General features: G+C 38.6%; 1 protein-coding gene across 3 annotated transcripts in view; it reads right to left on the bottom strand.

Moving 5' to 3' along the window:
- Nucleotides 1-11,499: 11,499 nt before the first annotated feature.
- LOC148038082 (putative choline kinase 2) overlaps nucleotides 11,500-18,112 on the bottom strand; it is a 134,731-nt gene continuing 128,118 nt past the window's right edge. For 2 of the 3 annotated variants that reach the window (XM_087668680.1, XM_087668681.1), the window contains exons 5-7: nucleotides 14,263-14,310; nucleotides 13,185-13,276; nucleotides 11,500-13,090 (exon numbers count right to left, since the gene is read on the bottom strand). In XM_087668680.1, coding sequence (XP_087524806.1) covers nucleotides 12,980-13,090; nucleotides 13,185-13,276; nucleotides 14,263-14,310 — 251 coding nt within the window. In that variant the 3' untranslated portion in view covers nucleotides 11,500-12,979. Of the gene's footprint in view, nucleotides 13,091-13,184; nucleotides 13,277-14,262; nucleotides 14,322-18,112 lie in introns of all 3 variants that reach the window. The other variant, XR_015689006.1, reaches the window with a different exon arrangement.

The following is an 18,112-nucleotide window of genomic DNA, read 5'->3' on the forward strand; positions in this document are numbered from 1 at the left end:
TTTCTAGGTTTTTGTATGTAGTTCATTTCATCTTTGGGGAAGTTGTTGGCACCGTGTACACATTCTTTGGCTTTCTAATGACGTAGGGTTTCAAACACTCAGCTTTATTGAATCATGATCTTTAAGCATGTTGATATAACACACACGCACACACACACATGTGCGCGCTCGCACACGCACGAACGCACACAATATATATCACACTTCCATAAGATAAATAAAAGAAAGAATATAGGAGGTATTGTTACAAAAGAGACTTTCAACTAACCAATCTACCTCTTTTAAGGTGTTAAAATGGTAAGTGAAAGAAATGTGTAGAACGCATAAATTTTTTTACATACAATATACTTCGAGTTGCCTTTGGCACAAAAAGAAACTAAGGTCCCATTAACAAAAAAAGAAAATCAATTGCTAAAGCTATCAAAGTAACACACACACACACACACACACACATACACACACTCCGAGTAATGCTTATGAGTTCATTCCTTAAGTTTGTCACCCCCATCAAAGTGCATTGGATAGTGTTCCCATAACAAACTCCATAGCATTAGCATGATCATGTAGACATATTTGTCTTCGAGAATGTACAACGAGGAGCATCCAAATGATTGTCTTGTAGAGTTTGCAAGTACCATCTAGGCATATGTCTAGCCTCCTAATTATGTACATGCTCTTGATGAACCTCATGTTCAACATGTTGCTAAATATTCAGATCAGCCATAGGCTATATTTTTGCATTATGTAATGGAGTAGCTGGTTGAACATTTTATTCATTTGATGAGGCTTGAGCTATATCACCAAAAGAAATAGGTGTAGTAGCCCTTCAAACACATCTTTTGTAGATTGATATGTGCCATAAGCAACAAGAGATAATTCTGATTTTTCATGAAAAATCACATCTCTACTGACGAAAACTTTCTTGGAAATAGGATCGTACAATTTATACCCTTTGCTTTCACTAATGTACCCCACAAATATGCACTTGACAACCTTATTGTCCAACTTTTTTCTCAATATTTTGGGAATATGAGCATGTGCAAGACAACCAAAAGTACAAAGGTGACCAACTAAAGGTTTATGGCTATTCCAAGCCTCAAAAGGCGTAATATTTTCAATGCCTTAGTAGGGCACCTAATCTAAATGTGACAAGCACACATAATTGGTTCCATCCAAAATCCATGTGGCAATTTTTTAAACTTTTAGCATACATTTAGCCATCCCCACGAGTGACTAATTCTTTCTTTTTGCAACCTTGTTCTGCTAAGGTGGATATGTAGTAGTATATTGATGTGCAATGCCTTTTTGCTTCAAAAATTTATTTAGCAAGAAAGATATATATTCCCTCCCTCGGTCCAAATGGAGATTCTCAATCTGATAACCATATTGATTTTGCACAAGTGCAGTAAAAGCCAAAATGCAGCATACACTTTTGACTTTTCAACCAATAAATAAAACCAACAAAAACGTGTAAAGTCATCAATGAAGGTGATGAAGTAATAACATCCACCCAATGACTTTGTTTGCATGGGTCCACATACATTTGAATGCACAATCTACAATCTGGCCGTAGCTTTAAAGGCAACATCACGAGGAAAATAAGATTGATGCATTTTTCCCAAAATGCATCCCTCACAAGTGTGCTTAGGAGGTCTCTCCAAGAAAGGTAAACCTTCCAACATCTGAGTACATTGCATAAGTATAAAACTGCCATAGTTCACATGCTCCATATAAGAATACCATAACTCTGCTTGTGACATAGCAGAGTAATAGTAGATGCCAAATAAATTAACTGATCAACCGAATAAGCATCTAACTTCCCAATAAGTCCATGACATAATGTGCCAATGAGCATCAAAGTCAAGAATTCCTTATTCATGACCACGCATTTATCTTCATCAAAAGTGACTTGCATTCCATATTTTGCTAAAGAAGAAATGGACAACAAATTATTATTTATCCTTGGCACATATAAAGCATCCTACAAACAAAGAGTAGATCCATCAATGCCTTTCAAAACAATCTCTCCAACACCTCTAACATGATAAGATGCATTGTTGGCACATTGCAATGATTTGCCAACAAGAGCTGCAACAACAAAAGTAAACAAATCCCTACGGGATGTAATGTGCTTAGTAGCACCGTTGTCAAAGAACCAAGTGCTAGCATTCTCTGTAGTGTTGAATGCGCTATCTACTCAAGAAGAATCATAATTGCAAGTATAAAAACGGTAGTCATAGTCAATGATGAACAACGTGGACTCTGTAGCAGTAGCAATAGAACGTGCATGTGAAATTAGCATCCCAAACTCATTTTTCTCCTTGGCAATGTGTTTCTTACATTTTGTGATATAATGACCTAGCTTTTAATAGTAATGGCACTTTTCCTTCTTAGCTTGTGTGCCCCCTGCTTCTTGTTGTTCTATGAAGTTCTAGAACTTCCAGAACTCTGTGGAGCATTCTTGTATTGATTGCCCTTTTCCTTCTGTCTTGCCATAAAAGCTTGTTCAAAAGCTACAATATCCACCCCACTGTTCTTCCTTGTTTGTTCTTCTTCTAGCAAATAAGCTAATCAATTGAAGAAAAGTAAGTGGTTGTGTAGAAATCAACATTGTAAGATTCAATGCCGTATGAAAGGCCAAATAAAAAGGTAGCAAAGAGTTCAAAGTCATAGAAATCATTTGAGCATTTGAATATTTCATCAGTTGCTTGTGCAAGTCTTGAATTTTATTAAGGCGATCTTGCATAGCATTACCTTCTTCTATCTTCACATTTTCAAGCTCATTCTTCAAAAAAGAAATGCGAGTATCATCTTTTCTAGCAAACATATGCTCAAGTGTAAGCCATGCTACTCGTGAAGTAGCAATAGAACAGATATGCGGGATTGTTGATCGATGAACTACCAATGCAATAATTGACAATGCTTGGGCATCCCTAGTGTCCCAAGCCTTCTATGCAGTTGTTCTTTGGGGTGGTGGCTTAACACGGGAGCTTACCTTTGACCATGACCTCCTTGTGGAGGAGTTGTAGGAGCCATATCACCAAGACATACTTCTTCCCCACTGACCTAATCCCAAAGATTTTTTTCAACAAGCACATTCTTCATCATGAAGGACCACAGAGGATTGTTGTTGCCATCCAATCTATCTTCTTTTGATACATAAGTGAAGACATCACTCTTTCCTTGGTTTGCCATGATAAATGCCACTCTCCCAAATGCTTAAGAGCAATAACAAAAGTTGGCATGACTTGGAAATCTGCAAATATCTAGAAATTATAGCAAATGCCAAGCTGTAATTAGCTAAATCGTGTCGAACTTGATCACTACTGTCTCAATGTGCTAAATTTTTTAAGATTTCAACAAGCAACACACTAACCAATGCAAAAAGAGTGCTTAGCAACACTAAAAACACAAAAGCCCCAAAATTCAAGAAACCTTAATATATATGCCAATGTTTGTCAAAAGTCCCAAATTCGCTGACTCAAATGCCTGCAAATTTCTGCAATTTGTACATTGAAGCACTTGATGAAGTAGAAATTGACATTTTCCTACAAAAGCCCTTTACGGTGCCTCTGATATTTTGAATAAAATAATAAAATAAACACATGGCAATTGAAGACGAGCCGAAGGTATGCTAATGTGGTGACTTGGGAGAGTGAAGCTGTTAGAAACAGCTGGGGTGGGTGGGGCGGGCGGAGTTGAGTATGCGAAACTATTGCTAGTGGCGCCAGGTAGTAGCGAGCTGGCGTAGGGCAACGACGTAGTTTTTTGTGAGTATTGTTTGATTTAACGTCACCAGGCAGGCCGAGATCAAACAATACTCACAAAAAACTTCATGTGTGCTCCCCCCCCCCCCTCTCTCTCTGTGCATCCCACATTTTTTACTTTATTCTAGGATAAGAGAGTGGCCATAGTGTATATGCTATTTATCCATTTAAGGGTCTACAGTTAAAGGAGATTTGTGATATTTAAAAAGCTTCCAAAAGAATATATAGGGCAACAATACCCATTTGAGAGAGTAGCTAGTGCACAAATATAGCCTAATAGTGAGCCATGCTTTGTTTCTTGATTGTATTGTAGGTGCTAGAAGTTAATAGTTGGTAGTATTTGATATCAAGTAATATTTTCGTGATTTAACATTCCATACTATCATCTTCCTCCTATGACTAGAGAAACTTGTACCTACAATTAAATATTAATTTGGAAATATATTCTTGAGCAATATTATATTTGAAACGTGTGCATGTACGTATTCTTTGTTTCTGACCCTCTTACCAATCCATACTACTTGTGTGGTATTTACTAGGGAAGAGTGAATTCGTGTTGCTTTGCTAATGGCACAAGAATCTTCAATACACTATTCAACACCACAGAGGTCAATTTGTTAAACATGTTATGTTTCCAAGAGGAGCTTCAAAGCTTTAAGAGAATGGTGGAGACTAAACAAGTATTTATAGAGTCTTGGAAATTTATCCTCTATCTATTTAAAGAAATGGTTAACAAGCGAAGGAAAGTTGCAAAGAAAAGGCCACATAAGCTTCTTGACGATGCATAGCAACATTAGATCATTCATTCCACAAACAAAAGTCTGAGTTCTATGAATCATATTCTAGGCTTGTGTGCTTCTTAGCCTACTAGAAAGTGCCAACAAACCCAAAAAGACTTCACAAATTAGAAGTTAGTTGCAAGAGGATGAAAATGTTAAGCAAGCAAACATAGATATTGAGGAGGTATTACCCATTGAAGTGGAGATGACTATGGTCAAGGGAACTTAATAGCGACCTTTCAAAAGGTAGATCTCATGAAAAAGGAGAAAAAAGATATCCAAAGGCTAATGACACACTCAATCAAGAAAATATGCCCTCATTTCTAAAACTTGGAAGGAATCCCTTATGTTATAAATGATGTTAAAAGATTACAAGGCTTAGGAAGAACTATTGTAGAGGTAGTCTTGCAAAATTCTTATGAAGAGGACTTTTTGGATGTCTCCTTCCTCAATATCAATACCCTAGATTCTTTTGATGCTAGTAGTGCACATGGATTTTGACTGTACCAAGCTCAAGAGTAAAAGGACCTTACTTCTAAAGAAGCCAAATAAGAATTGTGCATTTAATAGATATAAAAGGTGGTAGATAGAGATATTACTATAGAGGATGAACGTACGACATAGGAAAAAACACATTAGGGCCATAACAATATGTAGAAATTATGAGTTCAAGTTGAAAGGTCAAATATTTACCAAGTAAAATGTGATGTATTTTTCCCAAGCCTTTACAATACAATACAAGAATGCACTTGTTATTGTTCCATCCAAGATGCCAATCATAGATTTTGTTTTTTATTCTCCTATTTGAGCTCTTTTGATTGCACTTTCAACAATTGCAATTGTGTCTCTAACTTAGTTTCCCTACTCACTTGTTCTCCATATTTTTCTTCTTGAGCATGCTAGATTTTATAAAGCATTTTTCCCACATTACAAATATTGATTTTATTAGGATGCATGCAAATGATTATAATATCCTAATAACCCTCTATTCTCATATCCAATAAATCTAATTGTACCATGGTGTACGAAATTTGTGGGGCTCATCTCTTAACAAATCTATTGGATGTAATTCTCAATCCACCTAGAGATCAATGTGATCCTCACATTCATTGCTTGATCTTTTAGCTTCGACTTGATCACTAATAACATCATCATTCTTTTCTCTCCATGTGAATAGGATTCTCACATTGGTGTCTTTCACTATTATGCAAACAAAAAGTCAAAGATAAATGAGAGCCTACTTGGAGCAATAGTTCCCTTGATTTAGGAAGAAAGAGTGCTCTTAACAAAGCAAATAAGTATATTCTTGGGGCATATTTAAGTGCTTGATAATCCAAGAGATAGGGAAGAGAGAGAGGTATGTAACAATCAAAATATATGATCATTAGGACTTCTACAACTACCTTGAGTTTTTTTAATGGTATTCTAGACAATACCTTGATGAGTTTCTTAGTTCTTTGCAATCCAAATGATACCTCAAGCTTCTTCCATTGTGTGGTACAAATACCAAAAAGGAGAGAGAGTAATGGTGAGAGAAGAAAGAAAACAAAGAGAAATGGTTGTAGCAAAGAAATATATGTTTATTAGTACTTCTAAAACTAGTACAAATGCAAATGCAAAGAAAAAGTGTGCTCTTGATATTCCAATAAATAGCTTAATAAGTTTTGTTCTTCTTACACTTCAAATGATACTTTAGACTTTTCCCAATGTTGCATATGAATACAAGAGAAGGAGAAATAGTAAGAAGAGAAAGAAGAAAAAAGAACAAACAAAGAAAACCAAAGAAAAGCATGAAAATAAATAATATTGAACAAGTCAAAGCCAAATTGTATTTTTTTAAAAAAACACTCGTTTCAAAATCATAGTGAAATTTTTTGGAAAATGGGTTGCTTTTTTTATGTTCTAATAAAAATTTGGGGGTAGAGCTATTAAACATAGAAGAAAAGGGGAAACAGAGAAAAGGGTGAGGTCTTGTTACTTGATGCTAATGAGAATCTAAATTTAGAGAAAGACAAGCAACTCATTAAATATCATTCTTTTCATGTTTTTATATAGTTAGGATGTGATTAAGAAGTTAATCAAATTTTCTCATGGAGAAATGGAATAGTGAATGTCACAAGAGCAATGAAAGAGATATCCACAATAGTAAATGTAAGAGATAATGCATAGAGAACATGATTGCATTATGAAAATCAAGAATACAATGGTCAAGCGTCATCTATTACACTTCATGGGATTTCTTTGTGTGCAAACCAAGAATCTGCAAGTATGTTACCACATGGTGGTGTAATAGTGGTTGGTTTATATGTGGAGCTATTAGAGGGGCCTTGCCATCAAAGATGGTGTGCCATGGCTTGGTTGAGAGAGCATAGTATACAAATAGTTTAGTGTTGAGGATGACACATTTCACACAAGAAAATTATTTGCATGCACTAAAGTCGAAAGTTTTGAGATGAGCAGCAATTGATTCTCCTCCTTTGTCTAAATGCATCTTGTTAAAGCATCTATCTCTTTCTTATCTTGATTTTTGCTTAGTATAATTGGTGGATGTTTAGTCTTTGATGCACTTCCTCTTTTTTTTTTCAAATGTAGGGTCTACACAAAGCTTGCCAATTGATTTTTAAATGTGAGTTTAGCACATGGGATTGTGTTTTTATATGTGGCTCGTATATTCTATTTCATCAACTTACTACACCTCCTACAACAAGTTTATGGGGGCCCTCAACTAGATGATGGCATTCATCCTCTACTCCTAAGCCCTCCATGATGGATCATGAGATTGACTACAATGAGGAGACTTCCATGTTTGTGTGATATATGTCAAGGTGTGCATTGATGGGAATGACAACGATGTCATAGGCACGAGATCTCTATTGCCCTCTATGCTCACATATGACAACAATGTCATAACCACAAGATCTCTCTTTAATTTGATTGTTCCACCACACTTCCATAAATAATAAATAATGTATATGTATATGCAATCTCACCTAAACTATTGCAATTTCCCCTTGATGATTAGGAAGACTCTTGCTACCAATGCATGTCTTTCTTGCACTCTTGTAAACTCATGTACATGTTATAGCTTGACATACTTAGATATCCTTTTCCTGTTGGTCTATAAACCAAGATTGCAAGTGATCATGACTTACCACATCATGTGTGGTCTCTTGTATATATGTACAATCATAGGTTCTCAAAGGGATGGTAGGGAGTATCACTTTCCAGTGATAGATAGATGTTTAGCTTACTCAAATGCTTGCTACATGATTGCCCCACTAACCATTTTAGATGGGGGGTGAGGTCTCTTTGTTGCAAATGAATTGTATGTGCCACCTCACTTAGACATTACTCATGAGATTCTGTGGGACTATTTACCATTGGGATCCATGCACCACCTTTACTGATACATCATGAATATGAACACATATGGGATATGCTCTATGCCCTTCTTTTGCTTAAAAGCCTTGGCTACCAACCTTGCATGGTACTTAGCCAATGCATCAAATGGAGACATTTTGAGCTTATAAACCCATTTTCATGGTAAGGCTTGCTTGCCCTTAGACAAAGAAACCAACTCCCAAGTAAAATTCGTCACCAAAGAGTCCATCTCTGACTACATAGCCTTCTTCGACGTACGACTATCATCCTAGTCATAACATCAACATAACATGAAGGCTCTTGACAATCTCTAAACATGACATGATCTAAAGATGGAAGTGTGTCTCTTTGGCGGTCTAGAGACCCTCGTAGATCATCTCAATACTACATCAATATGAGTATCTAGCTATCCCAACTATTTATCCTACTCAATGTGAGGCTTTCCATCTACTTATGACACTTCCACCTCAATATTTCTGATTGCTCTAGCCTTGCATAATGTGGAATAGGTTGTGCATGTTGCTCGCGTAGTGATTGTCCATCTTTTTAGAATCTTATCCTACGCATCTCAATTGTCTTGATGGATTGTTTATGCATATTCTCCTTCATGATTGAAGACAACATTATAGACGCAAACTATCTCCTTAGCTTCACAATCCCAAAGATGGAACCCCATCTCACTTAAATCTCCATATCCAAGAAAAATGCACTTCTTGGACTTTTAAGACCAAGCTTGTTCCAGATATGCATGTAAGTCTCATAGCCAACCATCCACAAGTGATTATAACAAGGTTTCTTGCCAAACCACACCTCTTTTAAAATCTTGACATTTAATGCCTTACTAGGTGATCGACTAATCAAATGAATTGCTACCTTAACAACTTTAGTCCAAAAACCATAAGTGGGATCACATTAAATAACATACTCTAAACCCTTTCATATATAAATATCATATTCCTCTTTTTAGCTACCCTTTTTTGAGCTCAATTTTTAGGAGTTGTTAACTCCCTTTTGATACCATGTATATCACAAAATTTCTGAAAGATGAGAGGTAATACTCTCCACTATTGTTAGCCCTCAACATTTTAGTTCTTTATGACTAATTTTCCACATGAGCCAAGAAATTTAGAATGTGTGAAACACATCACAATGTACCAATTTCAAAGGTTCATATTTTCTAGTTCAAAGTCCCTTCTTATGTGCCGTTTAAGTTTGTTTGCCATACATACAAATGCTCACACATTTAAAGATAAAAAAAGTTGAAAGATCAAAGATAGTGCAAGCTACAAAGAATTTTCATTCCAATGTTTGACATATGGCCCAAACAACAATATCAAAGTGATATAGATGGATATTCAATCTAGACACATATTGACATCCATAGCAACGAAGAATGTATCCCCAACTATAGAGATATACAACACATCACCATCACCACTGCTTATGGTGTTTACCTCTTTGATCTTTGCCTTCTGATTCTCCTCTTTCTTGCCATCCTCATCACTCTTTTGTTTTCCTTTATTCTTGCTTTTCCATTTAAAAATACCCTTCTTGATGTGACCCTTTTTGTTGCAGTAAAAGCATTCCAAGTCTTTCCTTGAGCAAGATTTACTCCTTGAGTTTCCCCTATCACATAATTTTTTCCTTGCATTTGCCCTCCCTCTAACTAAGAGCACCTAATAGGTTAGTGTCATGATGACTTCGGAGAGTAATTACAACATCATACTAATACACTTACACCTTATGATCATGAATTGAGCTTTCACCAAAAAAGCTTTAAAATCCAGTGCTTCTGCCTTAAAGGTTTCAACATTTCAAGGACATTGAGTAATAGGAGATCCAAGCATTCATTTGGGGTTTGCAGGGGCCCCCTCCCAAAAAACTAATCATTTCTTTTCTTCCACACAAACCTAAGGGTGACTCCACACATTAGAGTGATGAGTCTCCACCTGGCATCATTTAAATGGGCTCTGTCACCAAAGAGGGTGGTAGTGATCCCAAAGTCATTCCTTAAGTTCGCTGCGTCCAGCCATCTTCTTGCAGTCCTCCAGAATAGTCACAAGTGCAGATAGTCCCAGAACAGGTGCTTCTCCTCCTCTCCAGCCCTCTTGCAGAAGGGGCACATTGAAGATATAAGAGCAAACTTACATAGGGTCCCACACAATGGAAGCCTCTTGAGAGTCAGGTGCCACATAAACAGATTGATGTGGAAAGAGGGGATTGCCTTCCATGCTCCTTTGAGCATGCCCTTCCATGTGCATGTTTTGGAGGTAGGGAAAACCTTTGACCATCTTTGGTGTACACCCACTGCAATCCTCCGGCTTGATCCTTTGAAGTCCTTACTTCTTTTGCAGCACATCAAGGGTTTCCCAGATGGAGCTTCCAGGGAGCACAGAATGCTAGTTTGCTTTACCACCAGTGAGGTGGGCCAGTCCTCCCTTGTATTTAGGATACCCTCCAGCCATCCTCTTTCTGTATCCCCCAGGTTGGATCTCTGCTGGATCCATTCTATATCATGAAATTCATGGGACTCTGAGTTCCAAAGGTCAAGCCAGGTTCTCAGGCCCTTCCAACGCAGTTTGTGCGAGTCTGAGAGATCTGTCGATGGAGGCATTCGGGGTGTCATAGGCATAGGGAAAAAGCCACATGCTTCTAGACAGAGAAGCATCACCACCTCTAAGCTTAATTGCTGACCCGGTAGACTCTGACAATCTCTTTCCATGCCTTCACTAGAGCAGAAGTCTCTGGGATTTTAACACTCAGCAAGGGGGAGCAGACAACATCCTGCCAGTCCAAGTTAGGCCATGGGAGTCCCTTGATAGGGACTTGCATGACCCAGTTCCCGAGTAGAATTGCCCACAGTTGGGGGCTGTCTGCTTTCATGAGTAATTGAAAGGTGAGCCCATCCGGGGGTACCTTGGGGAGACCATATGAAAATTTTGACGAGCTTCTCAACTCTTTGCCACGCCGACCTGCTGAAGATAAGCAGCACACCCATGTAGACTGTGGCAGCAGTTAGGATATTTTTTGTCACTGTTAGGCGGCCAGGGGAAGCAGAGCCAGAGACTTCCACTTATTGACTTTTGCCTCCAGTTTGGAGTAGAGCCATAGAAAGCATTGACTCATGGTTAAATCTGTGCCTGTAGGGCAGCCTAGGTAGCCGATTATTTCCCCCCTTTTGACCAAGCGGAATCCATAGGATAGAAGCCACTCCTCTCTGCCTCATTGTAAGAGAGTAGCAGGAGCTCTGTTTTGGCCTGGTTCACCTTGGAAGCAGGTAGCTCTGCAAGGTCAGCAAAGACTGACAGCAGGTATTCATCATTCCTTCTCAGCTTCCACAATACTTCCAGTCAGTCAAATCATATGTACCAATCTCTATATACTCCCAGTTGGTCACATGAATTAACCAAATAGATGGTCACATGCAGGATTGTGGGGCTGGAGACAGCTACAAAGGGCTGCAGGGCTGGGAGCCATGGTATGCATGATGATCGTATCTCAACTTGAGACCTGCAGAAAAATCGCGAAAAAGTGTGTTTTTTTTTTTTTTTTTTTTTTCCCTGGGCGGGGGGGGGTGGGGGGGGGGGGTGTTTTGTAGTAGTAGTAGCTGAATGCTGCCATTGCTGTTCATGAGAGCTGCAAGACAGGAGCAAGAAACCGTCAACTGCCAAGGTGGCACAACAAGACACCGGTCAGGCAGGGGGAAACTAGAGCTGACCTTGGATAAACTGCCACGCACAGATGATGACGAAAAGCAGAGGAGATAGATAGGTGGCAGGTGGAACAGCAGGTGCAGGGCAGTACGCAAAGGTGAGGTGGGGTGAGAGGCTGTGCATCCATCTGGGAGCACTGAACAAGACTGGCAGCAGTGAAATGCAAGCGGGTATGGCAAAGATAATGATGATGATGCAAGGGCACAGTACATTAGGCCGGTCCAGGTAACACAATGGTGGAATATCTGGGTGATCTTGTGAACTAATCTCTTCATGGAAGAAGAGAGCAGCTGATGTACACGCCAACTCGCCCAACATCATTCCTTCATTGCCCTTGCCAATCATTCCTTCAAGTTGAACGGTTTCCCAAGAAGAGATGACATGGATTTTCCATTGACAACAAGGTCTTATATGTGCCAACTTTGGCCCCCCAGCATCAAGTGGTGTTTTTAAGTCTACTCTCTTGGCCAATAAGAAGGCAACTACAGATGTAGCTACAAGTAGTCCAGACATCCTGGGGGAAGCATGGTGTCCCCTTTAACATTTAGAGGGCCAATCAGTCTAGATCCATCCGTGGCATGATTGCATACGATCAAGAAGGCAGCTACTCCGTTACAATCATGAGACCCAGCACTAAAGGTGTTAAGACGAGGAATGAGCCAAAGTGGTGCAAGGGACACAAAAGGCGATTAAACTTGTGAGGATGGGGAGCTAGGTAGCAAGGCAGCAGTAGGGAAGAAACTTATAAAAAGGAATCCTCATTTTGATTTTTCTCGATGTATGGCCATTGTCATTGCTTCTAGTACTGCTGTCGGAAAATCCAGTTTCTGAATACTGTGTGCATTACACTTCATCCAGTTATTAAAACAATTTAATAGATGCCAGAGAGGCCCTACTCAGGCACAAGTAGTTCTCATAAAAGGATTTTGAGCATGGATCCATACCAAGGCCCAACTTTCTCCAGGTGTTACTTCAAATCATACCTCATGAAGGACCAACTGCACTATTATGGCTTACATGCATTATGAAAAACTACAAACCAACATTTTATGTTTGTAACTTCGACCAACATTTTCTCCTGACCCAATAATAAGCTGGGGCTCTTTTAATGAATATCCCCTTAATCACTTGCTTGTGGAAGTTCTAAGCTTCAGATGAGAGCATATCATCACAATATATGTGTTCTATGGATGCCATCATTTTGATGCTAAGTCATATGAAAAATGGACGCATACTCAAGATATATAATGCATTGAATGTTGTATAAATATTGATAATGTGTCACGTGTGGATGGTGATGGTGATGTGGTGATGGTAAATGACATAAATTTGAATCACCTCATTCATCCACGAAACCACCTTTAATGAACAGTGGTTTAAATTTGTAATAGAGCTGAAACCTTTGCCGTGCATATTCTACATAATTGAAGTCAATATCAGAGAATGTTGCCTGGACAACAAAGAAGCAACTTTAGTCATTCTTCATGGCTCTTCAAGTTTGACATTACTCAGATGAAAAGAACCAGAACATTGAGAGAACTTACAGTAAGAATTCCCCATAGTCCCCAATGCAGATGACTAACCAGTGTATAGCACTCAATCTTCTCCAGCCACTGTTGTTTATCAATCGTTGAGCCTGAAATGATATACAATTCACAATTCGTTGAAAACTTAGAACCATTGGAAAGAAGCTTCAATCTCCTGAGGTTAGGTACGACAATATACACTGAAGGATTTAGAAAGAAGTTTCAGCTGGGTTTGGTGCCTTGAACCAAAAGCATGAGGAATAAGCTCAAGAACAGTTGCATTTGTTTCCATAAATCATGAGCATTTTCATCTCATCGACATATATTACCATCAACTATCTTCACTCTATCATCCATCCCACCTTTATGGAACATGATCATCCTCATAAACTTGCAAAATATGCATTAAGAGATTTTTGTGAAGAGTATTATGATGGATAACTTGAAACTTTGGCAAATTCAATGTGTTTTGAGAGTTTTGGCCAAAATGGGGGCATACATTGAGAATTTTGACCAATATGAGGGGAATTTTGGTGATCTCCAAAATTCGAAAGGTATTTTGTTAACTTTACCAAGTTATATTCATATTCTCCGAGGTAGCTGGGAGAGATTGCAAGAGATTCCAGGTGCATAAGCAAGAGGCACAAGAAAAGGCCTTTGCACCTAGGAGACCACCACTTTCTTTCAACCAGGAGCTTGGCACATGGTTTGATGTTACAACCCACCAAAGTGGCTATTTCATTAGTCTTCTACTTGACACCTCCTTTGAGCAGATAGCCAAGGATATGTTATTTCCTTGGATGGCCACCCCCCATTTTTATTGTATTCTATGATGTGGGATCTTGTACTTGGTATTTTACCTTAGTGATAATTTTGACCGAGGTGCACTTTTAATAGGTTTTTTCCTTCTTAGAAAAAGGTGACCCAGGCATTTTCATTATAGTTCATTTGGTAAAATGTCTTAAAATCTTCCAGTTGTGCCCTAGATGCACCCAAATAATGAACAATGCAGTCCAGCCTTGTACAACTGAACACAAAAATCTGACTAAGAGATGAGACAAGGATGTCATGCAGATCAATGAAAAATGCTTTCTACCTGTATCCTTCATATATGCCTCGACAAAATTTGACCGCTCCAAATGATCTGCAATATATCTGAAAAGTATTTAGTTTTCCACTCTTCTGAATAGAACTGCTCAAATCACCCATGGAAACTTGTACATAAACATTGCTGCATGAATCAAAAACAAGGACAAAAGTGCCAATGACACAGGTAAGAATTATGTGTCCTTCATATAAAGCTGGCTTGCCATGTCATTCTCCTCTTTATAATCAGGCAGTTGTAAACCATTTTAGATGCTCAAGAGGACAAAGTGAAATAACTGTGACAAAAGGTATTTATGAATGGGTATGCACTTAAGAGGGAAAACATGCATGAAAGGAGACACGGGGATTTTAAACAGAAAGTAAAACTACACAAGACTATTAGAAACACATGTTGAGAGACTTGATTTGGGGAGTCGCCTTTCCTTTTTGGATTCTCCTACACAATTCAGACAGCATCCTCACATGATGCCACCACCTATCTGAGGCATTTTTCTGAAGTTCTAGAAAATCACCACACACTCAAATAACAATGTTAAAGAAAACACTCAAATGCGCAGAACATAGCATTCTAAAAGGCATTGAACACCCACTCTCCTCGGTTGCGCTTAATCTCACCCTCTATCAGGGTTCTATTCTTGTTCTCAGTCAGTTCTTTTTATTCCTCTCCTCTACAAGGACTCAGTCAGTTCTTTTTATACCTTAAGAGCCAGTGGAACCTGGTTTGAGAGACAATTCTCTTCAATGAACTCATCTCCAAGTCTGCCTTTCAACATATGACTTGCTCTCGAGTCTTTCGAACAATACATGCAGCATAGAAGCAACCTTCTTAAGTGGCTCAGCAACAACCATTCCGTCAACTACTTCACTGCCTTGAGAGCCAGTGGAACCCACTTTGGAGACCACTCCCTTCAAAAATCATCTTCAAGACTTCTTTTTAGGATGTGATTCAGTCTTTTGAACAAGGCTGTAGAATAGAAGAAATTCGAAAGTCACTTAGCAACACTGCCCAAGTGAATCCTTCCTTTACAATTTTCTTTTTCTCTGCTTTCTTCTTCTTCCTAAGATTTATCATGGCATGGATACCTTGGCATCAACACTTGGGCCAACTATTAATCCAAATATATGTTCGGCAAAGCGAAAGCAATGTGCCAAGGAGATTGTGGAGACTTGGTTCCACAAGTGGAAAGTTCATCATCCTCAACCAAAAGATTCAACTTGCTGTTGATTATCTTTCTAATGAGGCCCTTCTATGGTGGAAAAACACGAGATGGAATCTTGAGTCTTGACAACCCAAATACTCATGACATTGTAGCCTAGTTTTGGACCCTCAATTTGACGTTAACCTCCGAAAGTTCCAAGCTTGAACTGCAGATGAATACAGTAGCCCTAAAGTGTAGCTTTGTGGTAAGACTACCTAATTCATACAAGTGATGCTAAAAGCAGGATTTTTCAAGTAGCCATTAACTTTCCTCATACCTATAATGACACAATGGTATCAACAAAGTCTAAGCAGATGACAAACCAAGGAAACAAAAAAAAAGCTAGTGTAATTCAGGATTCCTTCCAAGCTTCCAGGCACATGAGTGACTAAGCAAAAGACAATGTACATTTTCATCCTCTTCCCCTTCCAAGACTGCAAGATTTTATTGATGGATTTTAAGTCCAATTTGCTATCAACCAACGGAAAAGGACACTACGAAACCACATGCTCACCTTACTACTTGTAGCCGTTCTATCATTACCAATTGTATGTTTGGCTTACATGATCCTCTCCAGTTTATGGATACATGAATGGCTAAAATATCAACGTACCTGAATGGCAATAGAGTAAGGGATGCAAAGAGGATCTCAAAAGCTGAAGAATCTCCATGGGCAACAAAGGCAAGAAGAGGAAATCATTTTCAAGAGCTTCAGGATAGCAAGATACGACGAAGGAAGAACCAATACAACAACATGATGTTCCAAATGCACATAGTGAGAATAAGCAAGTGATGCTAGTGGGGCAATTGATGCATATTCAAGGCAAACTTGGAACTGCCAATCCAATGCTTTTTGGACAGCAATGCATGCATGCTAATGTAGGTCACCCAGGGTACTTTGGTGCTGGTTTGGTTTTCCAAGCAATGGATGGTAATACTTCAGCCATGGGGATACATGAAATGGAAGAACCCAATGTACAACAATGTTGGCCCGATGCCTGGCAAGTTTGGCAATGCATATATGTAGCCAATTGTGCTTGGGACTCATGGTATTAATGTTGGTCATGCAAACACTCTATATAGTGTTGGTCACGAGGAAAAACGCAGCTAATAATGTATGCAATGTATGGGAAAATGTATCTCAGTATGCTTGGTAGTATGCAAATTTCCATGCACAATCACATTGCAATAGTTCAAAATATGCAAACAGGAATGTTTCCTAATGCATTCGATACTCCTAGCATGTTAGGTATACATGAGGGGCTAGTCAATTCAATAGGAGGTTTCATGATCCTTAAGATAGAATTGCAACGATGTGAAAGTTTCAAGGATCTATGGGGTCCATAGAGACAAAGGCCTAGAATCTAGAGTACGATTTAAGGCAAGTTAGAGATAAAGTTTCCATGTGCTTATTGGTGACGCTTCAACATTGTTTCACCCATGAAAGAATGCAACTAGATGGAGGAGGCTAACCTTGCAAATTATCCTCAATGATGCACTTTACCTTGATGTGCTTCAGTTAGAGATGATTTGGATCCGGCTCTTTCACATTCAATAGAGCATAAAAGGTTCAAACTATTGCCTGATATTCAAGGGGGAGGTTGCATCTCCACTCCCCTAGAGATGGAAAAATCAATTATGAAGTGGATCTCGGATATACTTGGTTTTCATACACGGTACTGTATGCTGATAGTATTTTGGCCATTGGGATCACTATTCAATGTATTAGTCACTATGAGTTGGTATACGTAGATGTGTATGGTTTGCACCTAGGCTTTAAAACTATACATTTGCAAGATTGTTGATATGTATGGAATACATGGAACGTACATTTGGATGTGAAGTACATTAGCAAGGCATGTATGAAGTACATGGACGGTATGCAATGTACGTTTGCGGGTCATGCAAAAGAAGTACAATTGCATAAGTTACATGTGGCTATAGCTGATGTATGCCTTATATGACTGTCATGTGGCACATAATTGCTATAAGGCCTTGTTTATGCTCAGTTCATGCATTACAATGCCTTAGTGGTCAAAACAATGTTGGATTTTGGCATGTGGAGGCATGTCTTCTGGTTTTGATAGTGGTTATTATTCATGTGAGTGGATTGTAATTGGTTTAAGTGTTTGGAATTTCACATGTAGAGGGCATGACATTGGTTAAGAAATAGGTGCACGTGTTCTTTGACTACGATGCCAACATGTATTTCCAATAGTGAAAATTGATGCCTTTGATAAATTCTAGTGCAATTGAGGGCGACTGTAAGGATTTCAAGGGGAAGGTCTATCACAAGGACGAGAAATTTTATGGTTTTGCTTAGCACTTTATTAAAAGTTAATCAAATGCATTACAATGCCTTAGTGGTTAGAACAATGTTGGATTTTGGCATATGGAGGTATGTCTTCTGGTTTTGATATTGCTTTGATTAGCATTTGATTTAAAAGCTAATCAAATGTGCTAATGTGACTTGCATATGTGAAGCTTCAACATTGTTTCACCTATAAAAGAATGCAACTAGATGAACAAGGTTGACCTCGCAAATTATCCTCAATGATGCACTTTATCTTGATCTGCTTCAGTTAGAGATGATTTTGGATCCAGCTCTTTTAGGTTCAATAGAGCATAGAAGGTTCAAAC

The sequence above is a fragment of the Lygodium microphyllum genome, chromosome 3, assembly GCF_053477565.2.
Source record: "Lygodium microphyllum isolate KBCC chromosome 3, Lygodium_microphyllum_v1.1.10, whole genome shotgun sequence".
Classification (NCBI taxonomy): Eukaryota; Viridiplantae; Streptophyta; class Polypodiopsida; order Schizaeales; family Lygodiaceae; genus Lygodium; species Lygodium microphyllum.